Source organism: Rhinatrema bivittatum, chromosome 4 (genome assembly GCF_901001135.1).
Source record: "Rhinatrema bivittatum chromosome 4, aRhiBiv1.1, whole genome shotgun sequence".
NCBI classification, from domain to species: domain Eukaryota; kingdom Metazoa; phylum Chordata; class Amphibia; order Gymnophiona; family Rhinatrematidae; genus Rhinatrema; species Rhinatrema bivittatum.
In genome coordinates this window covers 83185096-83195659 of record NC_042618.1, presented here as the reverse complement: position 1 = coordinate 83195659, position 10564 = coordinate 83185096, and the positions used below count along the sequence as shown (strand labels likewise).

At 49.5% G+C, this 10564-nt stretch overlaps 1 protein-coding gene across 1 annotated transcript; it reads left to right on the top strand.

Moving 5' to 3' along the window:
* Positions 1 to 2056: 2056 nt before the first annotated feature.
* On the top strand, positions 2057 to 4391 carry FOS (Fos proto-oncogene, AP-1 transcription factor subunit). Its single transcript, XM_029598402.1, has 4 exons — positions 2057 to 2266; positions 2368 to 2613; positions 3060 to 3167; positions 3333 to 4391. The coding sequence occupies exons 1-4, from the start codon at positions 2120 to 2122 to the stop codon at positions 3879 to 3881; spliced, it is 1050 nt and encodes a 349-aa protein (XP_029454262.1). The 5' UTR covers positions 2057 to 2119; the 3' UTR covers positions 3882 to 4391.
* Positions 4392 to 10564: the final 6173 nt, after the last annotated feature.

The following is a 10564-nucleotide window of genomic DNA, read 5'->3' as shown; positions in this document are numbered from 1 at the left end:
GCAGGTTACCCCCATGTTTATGTTAAGGGTAGTAACTGCCGCTCCGTGCAGGTTACCCCCATGTTTATGTTAAGGGGAGTAACTGTCGCTCCGTGCAGGTTACCTCCATGTTTCTGTTAAGGGCAGTAACTGCCTCTCCGTGCAGGTTCTCCCCATGTTTATGTTAAGGGTAGTAACTGCCGCTCCGTGCAGGTTACCCCCATGTTTATGTTAAGGGTAGTAACTGCCGTTCCGTGCAGGTAACCCCCATGTTTCTGTTAAGGGTAGTAACTGCCGCTCCGTGCAGGTTACCCCCATGTTTATGTTAAGGGTAGTAACTGCCGCTCCGTGCAGGTTACCCCCATGTTTATGTTAAGGGTAGTAACTGCCGCTCCATGCAGGTTATCCACATGCACTCTGTTAAGGGTAGTAACTGCTGCTCCATGCAGATTACTCCCAATTCTTCTGTTAATGATCGTAACTGTTGCTCCGCGCAGGTTACCCCCATTCCATGTGTTAAGGGTAGAAACTGCTGCTCCTTGCAGATTACCCCCATGTATTCTGTTAAGGGTAGTAATTGCCATCCCATGTAGGTTACCACCATGTGCTCTGTTAAGGGCAGTACCTGCTGCTCCATGCAGGTTATTCCTATGCAGACATGTTACACTAGAAGTTAACATAGGTTACCTCCTTTCTTCATTTCCAACTAAGCCGTAAGACATCCAGCCCTGCTTGTAAGTGAGAGTTGATTCCTGGAGCCTGCCTACATGGAAACTGAGATACGTGAACTGAGGCTCTGAATGGGAGTCACCTGTAGAGAGGTTTTTTTCCACTTGAGTTGGAGGCACAGCTCATTGAAAGAAAAAAACCACCATCCTCTAGTCTACTGTTCTGCAATTTAGAGGCAAGTCTGTTAATCGCAAAGGGAGATGTTTATAGGAGCTGGAGCCAAATCGCTGCTCTTTGCAAAGGGGTCCTTAATCTAAAAAGAATGAGACGTATTGGAGAATTTTGTATAAAAATCAGGGCTCGGTCTCCTAACTGCTCACCATGCTCATCGGTTTGCTGTTTATTGACTACATATAAATTAACAAGGGGTTTTTTGGTGCACATGAAATAAATGTAGACTTGAGTTCAGGGTATGCAGTATCTGCACATACGCTGCTGCACAGTGAAAGTGTTTGAAATGTTGTGTTCTGTCACATTTTCCTTCTTTCCTCATAATTGATTATCGGTAAAATGATAAATCCCTGCTCTGTACTGTCTTTATTGAGGAGACAGGTATTCTGCACAGAGCCCAGGGCATGTGGCTGGGGGGCGCTGCCTTAACCCCTCCCGGTTTGGCAATCTGTGTTTGTTTTTTTTCCTATGGTGATTTCCTCTCCCTGGGTCTTAGATGAAATAAAATACCTCAGAGGGGTGGACGCTGTCCAGCACTGGGGGCCAAAACACCGGGGCATGAATTGCATTGATGTAACATGATCATGGGAAATGCACGGCTTGGGCCACGCTGCTGTCTGCCTCTGAAACGCCACTTGTGTTTTGGTGGAGGGAGGGTGGGGGCTGCTGCTGCTGCCATGCGAGCCCTCAGGCTGGGCCGAGGCAGGAGAGCCGCCGCCGCCGCCGTGACCTGCATTCAGACAGCGTCAGGGGAAAAAATAGCCCATTTTTTCAGTCCATTTGGCAGCCCAGGGGCCGTTCCCGTCAGTCCCGCCCCCCAAGCAGGATGTATTCCATATTAGGATATCTGCGTCAATGGGTTCCCGAGTCCGGCCTGAACCACTCGTGCGGGGAAGAGAGGGGGGGGGAGGAGGGGCGCGCGCCTCTCGCTGAAGGAATAGTGAGGCGCGTGAACGGCTGGCGCGCACCTGCGGGAGCGGGCGGAGGGGAGTCAGCCGTGCTGTGGGGGGGGGGGGGGGGGCGAGAGGCGGCGGAAAAGCGGGGCGTGCGGCGCGCGCACATCCCCCCCTCCTCCTCCCGGCAGGGTTGGTAGCGCCCGCCACCTCCCCCATTACGCACGTTCATTCATAAAGCTGGGCAGGGTTGGCGGGAGGGTATAAAAGGCGGCGCGGCGCGTACTCCGGCAGTCAGTGCAGCGGCAGCAGCAGCATCGCAGGGAGCGGACGGCGGCCGCAGCAAGATGTACCCGGGCTTCTCCGACTACGAGGCGGCTTCGTCGCGCTGCAGCAGCAGCAGCAGTGGCAGCGGTGCCGCCGCCGAGAGCCTGCCCTACTACCCGTCCCCCCCGGCGGACTCCTTCTCCAGCGGGGGCTCCCCCAGCCCGCAGGTAAGCCGGGGCCCCGCCTGCGTCACGCTGACGTCAGAGGTATTTATACCCTGCCTGCCGGGCTGCCTCTCACACTTCCCCTCTCTCTCTCCTCTCTGCAGGACTTCTGCGCGGATCTCGCCGTCAGCAGCGCCGGCTTCGTCCCCACCGTGACGGCCATCTCCACCTGCCCGGACCTGCAGTGGCTGGTGCAGCCCACCCTGGTCTCCTCCGTGGCTCCTTCGCAGGGCCGGGGCCACCCCTATGGCATCGCAACGTCCTCGGCCGCCTCCTACTCCGCCACGGGGATCGTCAAGAGCGCGGGCGGCAGGGGGCAGAGCTTCGGCAGGAGGGGCAAAATGGAACAGGTGAGCGCACCTGCGGACCTTTCGTAGCCCGGGCATGGACAGCTTTCTCGTGCCAAAAAAAAAGAAACTCGGCTAAACTGCTGACAAAGTGGGCTGCATTCAGGTTGGCTCCTGGGCATGGGCTCTCTTAGGACCTGCTATGTTAATCTTTTCTCTCCGTACAGTGACTATGGGGAAGAATAGCCCTTGACATAGCAAGGGTAGTATGGCTGTCCCTTAGCTAAATAACTGCTTGCCAAGACGTGTAGTGCACACTTTCAGGACACTGCTCCCTATGAATATGTCAAGGTGTGCATCCTTGCTATAGCAGTGCTGGATGGAGCTCTTCCCATGCCAGAGCTGTTCTTGAATTCAGCTCACTTGGAGGCTTAACATTATGTTGACTGCAGCACTACTTTATGGGCACAGACCACGAATCCTGAAGTGTGACTCCTTTCTCTTCATAGCTGTCTCCAGAAGAAGAAGAGAAAAGGAGAATTCGGAGAGAGAGGAACAAGATGGCAGCAGCTAAATGTCGAAACAGGAGAAGAGAACTGACAGACACTCTGCAAGCTGTAAGTATCCCTCTCCTAGAGTTGCACTGGCTATGGTTTGTGCTAATTTGTATATTGTAAACCTCTGTGAAGGCTAACGCCAATACGGCGGTATAAAAAAATCTAATAAACTATAAACTACCAAAGGTTTTTCTGAAATAACATCTGGCCTTTTTCTTTTTAAAGGAAACTGATGAGCTGGAAGATGAAAAGTCTGCCCTGCAAACAGAGATTGCTAATCTGATGAAAGAGAAGGAGAAGCTAGAGTTTATCCTGGCAGCTCACAAGCCTTCCTGCAAAATCCCCGAGGAGCTGGAGGGCCTCCTGTCCCAGCCTCCAGAGCCCTGCCGTAGCCTATCCCCAGATCCCTCTGCACCGCTCTTCCTTCTGCAGCCCGACAAGTTGAAGGCTGAACCCCTGGATGACTTCCTGCTCCCCCTGCTGAGAAGCAGCACTGCTGAGACCGCCCGCTCTGTGCCCGATGTCGACCTGAGCTCGTCGTTGTGTCCCACAGACTGGGAGCCCCTTTACAGCTCTCTGGGGGCAGAGCTGGAGCCGCTGAGCACCCCGGTGGTGACCTGCACCCCTGCCTGTACCACCTACACGTCTTCCTTTGTCTTTACCTACCCGGACTCGGACCTCTTCCCGAGCTGTGGCGCAGCCCACCGGCGGGGCAGCAGCAGCAACGAGCAATCTTCTGATTCCCTTAGCTCACCCACCCTGCTTGCCTTGTGACTGCCCCGTGCACCTAGCAGACGATAAGCAAACAGCATGGAGCTTGTATTGTGAAGAGCAACGGGCCTTGGAACTGTCCATCTGTAGCATGTCAGACCATGCCTGACCCTGTAATTCTCCTTCCCCTCCATGAGCATTAATCTCAGATTATTCTGCAATTTAACTTTGGTGCTGGATAGTTCCCAGTTGTTAGAGTACAGCTGATTTTAAACCATCTGCTCTCTTAATGGCAATAGTGTGCTAATTTCTGCTCAAAATGCCTACTGGTTCACTTGAAGAGCTGTATCTCCACCGCTCCCTGCACTGGAGCCTGCTCCATTCATCGTGGTTTGACTGATCATATGTAGTCTGAACGTACTGAGAGTTTTCCATGAAAACGTTTTATTGTGTCTTTTAATTTATTTATGAAGATGGGATTTCAGATATTTATATTTTTATTTTATTTTTTTCTACCTGGAGATGTATTGGATGTGTTAAACATTGTCAATAAAAGAGTTGGCGTGTCTGCAATGATGCTTTTGTTTCTACTTCTCCCTGAGTGGATTCCCTTTTGAGCTGCTTGGTGGAGCTTGCTAACAAATGCCAACACTGCCTATTTTCATGGACCGTAGATGAGCTTGCAGCTAACAAAGTAACTTAATTCAATCTGATGCCAAAGTCCCATTAAGGCAATCTCTCTAAGCCAAAAATCAGACTGTTTAGACCAGTGAACAAGAATAGAGAAGGAAAGCAGAGAGAGACCTCCACTACCCTCTGCCTACCCTTTCTTCAGTTGTAGTGCAGTCTTTACCTGTTATTCATGAACCCTGATTCCCTGAGTAGAATCGGGTTTACCCCACCACAGATCCTCTATGCTTAGGTTGGGCTTCCTGCAGTGGGAGGCAGTTCCTTTCTCTGCTGAAACATTTTCCTGTTAGCAGACTCAAGAGATCCAGGGCTTGGAGTTACCACCCAAAGGAAATACAGCATGTTTCAGTGCTTAAACCATCTAGAATAATACATTCATTTGTTGTAAAAGGATTTATATAACCTGCTCCCCTCCAGTGGTTGCAGGGGTGCACAAGAAAACATTCATAAAAGCAGGACCTGAACATGTGCCCTGTAATCTGCACCCCAGAAATGTTATCCCAGAGCTCAGCTTCCTTGTCCTGTTCATAAAAGCAAACCGTGCAGCACCGGGGTAGGGAAGGTTTCTAGCAACCTTACCTTAAGGGGGGAGACAAAGCTAACGCTGTGGCTGCTGCATATACAGAGGCAACACCAGCTGCCTTGGCCCTTCCTATCTAAGCCTGGATCTGCGGTGGGTACCGTGTAATCTATCAGCTCCTCTTGTGTAAAACTATAGTATGTGCAGAGTGATGCAGCTGATAAGAGACAGATGTTCCCTCCTTCACCCACCCCAGTTTGTTTTTTTTCCTAGAATAAATGTGTGCAGTGTATACTTGCACAAAAATATGTAAATAGTAAATAAAATTCCAGCCACCCAATAAAATATCAACTCTAAACTGGGTACAAAGTGAGAATCCCTAACAGGAGACTTTCAGCTTAGATCTTCCACTTCATTCAAATTCAGACCACTCAGCAGCTTCTCTGTCTAATGGGCTTCCTATACTTGGCTCCTGAAAGGAAAAAGAATTATGTCCTAAGAATACAAACTTCAATTTTCAGGTTAAATATAAAGTAAAATGCTTTTAGAGAATGGAACCTAAATCATAAGGTAATAGACATAAGCATGGAAGATGTTAGCAATTGAGAAGCCTGTGTGTTTTTTTGTCTCTGTATGCCCAGGAGTGTATATGATGTATTTCTGTGTGTCTCTCTGTATGCCTGTGCACATGTGTTTGTTTCTCTCTGTGTCAATGTGACAGGGCAGATCAAATTGGTGGAGGGGTGGCACTATATGTTATGGATGGCATAGAATCAAGCAGAATAAAAGGCTTGCAGGGAACAAACCACACTCTGGAATCTTTATGGACAGAAGTTCCATCTGCGACAAGGAACAGTATAGTAGTGGGTGTATAGTACCACCTGCTGACCAGGGTGAAGAGTCAGACAGTGAAATACTGAGATTAGGCCAATGCAATAATAACAATATATTTCAATTACCCTGACCTGATTGGGTAAATATGCCATCAGGACATGCCAGGAAGGTAAAGATCCTAGATGCCATTAATGACAGCTTCTTGGAGCAACTGGTTCTGGAACCAAGAAGAGGGGGAGCTATTTTAATGTTCCATATTGGAAACTCAGACTGCCAGCAGGCAGGCCGAGACAGTACAGTGCACTCCGACAGAGCGCACTGTTAGCCTGCTCTTGGACGCGCGTTTTCCCTTACCCCTTATTCAGTAAGGGGCGGAAAATGCGCGTCCAACCCGTGGCACCTAATAGCGCCCTCAACATGCAAATGCATGTTGATGGCCCTATTAGGTATGCGCGCGGGATACAGAAAGTAAAATGTGCAGCCAAGCCGCACATTTTACTCTAAGAAATTAGCGCCTACCCAAAGGTAGGCGCTAGTTTCTGCTGGCACCGGGAAAGTGCACAGAAAAGCAGTAAAAACTGCTTTTCTGTGCATCCTCCAACTTAATATCATAGTGATATTAAGTCGGAGGTCCCGAAGGGTGTAAAAAGTAAAGAAAAAAAATTTAAATTGGGCCGGCAGCTGTCGGGCCGAAAACCGGACGCTCAATTTTGCCGGTGTCCAATTTCCGAGCCCATGGCTGTCAGTGGGCTCGAGAACCGACGCCGGCAAAATTGAGCGTCGGCTGTCAAACCCGCTGACAGCTGCCGCTCTGGGTCAAAAGGCGCTAGGGATGCGCTAGTGTCCCTAGCGCCTCCTTTTGCCCGTTTCTACTGCACCGCCTCATTTACATAATGAATCGTGCGCACCGGCGAAGCGGGCATCCGTCCGCTCTCCCGGGTTTTTACTGAATCGGCCCGATGGTGAGGTGATAGTGGCAATAAAGACAAAGAGGCATGTTTTAAAAATGAAGAAAAAAGAACACAAACACTGGCAAGTTAGATGTAAAACATTAATATGGCCAGGCCAAGAAAGAATTTGAGAAGAAACTTCCTATGAAGGCAAAAACTAATAAAAACTTTTCAAGTACTTTAAAAGGGAAAAACCTGTGAGGAAGTCAGTCAAAACACTAACGGATCGAGGGATTAAAGTAGCACTAAGGGTCACAGCAGAAAAACTAAATGACTTCTTTGCTTTGGCCTTTTCTGAGGATGATGATGGGAAGATACGCACAACTGGTAATGATTTTTAAAGCTAACAATTCAGAGGAACTGAAGCTAGAAGATGTAATAGAGCAACCTGACAAACTAAAGAGTTGCAAATCACCAGGACTGGATGGCATTCACTCTAGAGTTGTAAAAAACTCAAATATGAAATTACAGACTCGCTACTGGTATCTGTAACCCATCACTAAAATCAGCTACTGTGCCTGAAGACTGGAGGGTGAGCAATGTATCACAACTTTTTATAAAAGGGCTCCCGGGGGGGATCTGGAAAATTATATATCAGTGACCCTGATGTTCATGCTGGGAAAAATAGTATAAGCTAGTTTAAAAACAGAATAACTGGACATATGGATAGCCATGACTTAATGGAGAAGAGCCAAAGGGAAATCATGACGTACCAATCTATTAGTGGCTTGGTGACTGGTTAACAGGAAACTAAGGGACTAAATGCTCAATTTTCTCAATGGTGCCCAAGGATTGCTACTGAGACCTATGCTGGTCCACTTATTCATAACAATCTGGAAAAGGGGATCAAACCTGCACAATACAAAATTATTCAAAGTTGTTAAAACACAAGCTGTGAGGAAATGTAGAAGGACCTTGTGAGAGTGGGGAACTGGACATCTGAATGGCAGATGAAATTTAATGTGGAAAAGTGATGCACAAGGGAAATCTAATTCAAGCTATAGATATTCAATTCTGAGCTCCATATTATTAGTGACCAGCCAGGAAAAGGACCTTGCATTCCTCAGGAGGTTATACTAAAGGATTCCCCTGTATCTCTGTAACCCCCTGGGCTCTCTTCCCCGTGTCTCTAAGTCCTTGGGTTCTGCTCCTCTCTCACCTCAGGTTACACTAAATGATTCCCCTGTATCTCTGTAACCACCTGGGCTCTCTTCCCCATGGCTCTAAGTCCTTGGGTTCTGCTCCTCTCTCACCTCAGGTTATACTAAAGGGTTCCCCTGTATCTCTGTAACCCCCTGGGCTCTCTTCCCCACGTCTCTAAGTCCTTGGGTTCTTCTCCCCTCTCACCTCAGGAGGTTATACTAAAGGATTCCCCTGTATCTCTGTAACCCCCTGGGCTCTCTTCCCCATGTCTCTACGTCCTTGGGTTCTGCTCCTCTCTCACCTCAGGTTATACTAAAGGGTTCCCCTGTATCTCTGTAACCCCCTGGGCTCTCTTCCCCGTGTCTCTAAGTCCTTGGGTTCTGCTCCTCTCTCACATCAGGTTATACTAAAGGGTTCCCCTGTATCTCTGTAACCCCCTGGGCTCTCTTCCCCGTGTCTCTAAGTCCTTGGGTTCTGCTCCTCTCTCACCTCAGGTTATACTAAAGGGTTCCCCTGTATCTCTGTAACCCCCTGGGCTCTCTTCCCCGTGTTTCTAAGTCCTTGGGTTCTGCTCCTCTCTCACCTCAGGTTATACTAAAGGGTTCCCATGTATCTCTGTAACCCCCTGGGCTCTCTTCCCCACGTCTCTAAGTCCTTGGGTTCTTCTCCCCTCTCACCTCAGGAGGTTATACTAAAGGATTCCCCTGTATCTCTGTAACCCCCTGGGCTCTCTTCCCCATGTCTCTACGTCCTTGGGTTCTGCTCCTCTCTCACCTCAGGTTATACTAAAGGGTTCCCCTGTATCTCTGTAACCCCCTGGGCTCTCTTCCCCATGTCTCTAAGTCCTTGGGTTCTGCTCCGCTCTCACCTCAAGAGGTTATACTAAAGGATTCCCCTGTATCTCTGTAACCCCCTGGGCTCTCTTCCTCGTGTCTCTAAGTCCTTGGGTTCTGCTCCTCTCTCACCTCAGGTTATACTAAAGGGTTCCCCTGTATCTCTGTAACCCCCTGCGCTCTCTTCCCCGTGTCTCTAAGTCCTTGGGTTCTGCTCCTCTCTCACTTCAGGTTATACTAAAGGGTTCCCCTGTATCTCTGTAACCCCCTGGGCTCTCTTCCCCGTGTCTCTAAGTCCTTGGGTTCTGCTCCTCTCTCACCTCAGGTTATACTAAAGGGTTCCCCTGTATCTCTGTAACCCCCTGGGCTCTCTTCCCCGTGTCTCTAAGTCCTTGGGTTCTGCTCCTCTCTCACATCAGGTTATACTAAAGGGTTCCCCTGTATCTCTGTAACCCCCTGGGCTCTCTTCCCCGTGTTTCTAAGTCCTTGGGTTCTGCTCCTCTCTCACCTCAGGTTATACTAAAGGGTTCCCCTGTATCTCTGTAACCCCCTGGGCTCTCTTCCCCGTGTTTCTAAGTCCTTGGGTTCTGCTCCTCTCTCACCTCAGGTTATACTAAAGGATTCCCCTGTATCTCTGTAACCCCCTGGGCTCTCTTCCCCATCTCTCTAAGTCCTTGGGTTCTGCTCCTCTCTCACTTCAGGTTATACTAAAGGGTTCCCCTGTATCTCTGTAACCCCCTGGGCTCTCTTCCCCATCTCTCTAAGTCCTTGGGTTCTGCTCCTCTCTCACCTCAGGAGGTTATACTAAAGGATTCCCCTGTATCTCTGTAACCCCCTGGGCTCTCTTCCCCACGTCTCTAAGTCCTTGGGTTCTTCTCCCCTCTCACCTCAGGAGGTTATACTAAAGGATTCCCCTGTATCTCTGTAACCCCCTGGGCTCTCTTCCCCATGTCTCTACGTCCTTGGGTTCTGCTCCTCTCTCACCTCAGGTTATACTAAAGGGTTCCCCTGTATCTCTGTAACCCCCTGGGCTCTCTTCCCCGTGTCTCTAAGTCCTTGGGTTCTGCTCCTCTCTCACATCAGGTTATACTAAAGGGTTCCCCTGTATCTCTGTAACCCCCTGGGCTCTCTTCCCCGTGTCTCTAAGTCCTTGGGTTCTGCTCCTCTCTCACCTCAGGTTATACTAAAGGGTTCCCCTGTATCTCTGTAACCCCCTGGGCTCTCTTCCCCATGTCTCTTTAAGTCCTTCGGTTCTGCTCCTCTCTCACCTCAGGTTATACTAAAGGGTTCCCCTGTATCTCTGTAACCCCCTGGGCTCTCTTCCCCATGTTTCTAAGTCCTTGGGTTCTGCTCCGCTCTCAGCTCAGGTTATACTAAAGGGTTCCCCTGTATCTCTGTAACCCCCTGGGCTCTCTTCCCCATGTTTCTAAGTCCTTGGGTTCTGCTCCGCTCCCACCTCAGGTTATACTAAAGGGTTCCCCTGTATCTCTGTAACTCCCTGGGCTCTCTTCCCCATGTTTCTAAGTCCTTGGGTTCTGCTCCTCTCTCACCTCAGGTTATACTAAAGGATTCCCCTGTATCTCTGTAACCACCTGGGCTCTCTTCCCCATGGCTCTAAGTCCTTGGGTTCTGCTCCTCTCTCACCTCAGGTTATACTAAAGGGTTCCCATGTATCTCTGTAACCCCCTGGGCTCTCTTCCCCACGTCTCTAAGTCCTTGGGTTCTTCTCCCCTCTCACCTCAGGAGGTTATACTAAAGGATTCCCCTGTATCTCTG

Coding starts and splice junctions, on each gene's coding strand:
- FOS (XM_029598402.1), top strand. CDS start 2,120: ATGTACCCGGGCTTCTCCGACTACGAGGCGGCTTCGTCGCGCTGCAGC. Junction 2,267..2,367: donor GGGGCTCCCCCAGCCCGCAG/GTAAGCCGGGGC, acceptor TCCTCTCTGCAG/GACTTCTGCGCGGATCTCGC. Junction 2,614..3,059: donor GGAGGGGCAAAATGGAACAG/GTGAGCGCACCT, acceptor TTCTCTTCATAG/CTGTCTCCAGAAGAAGAAGA.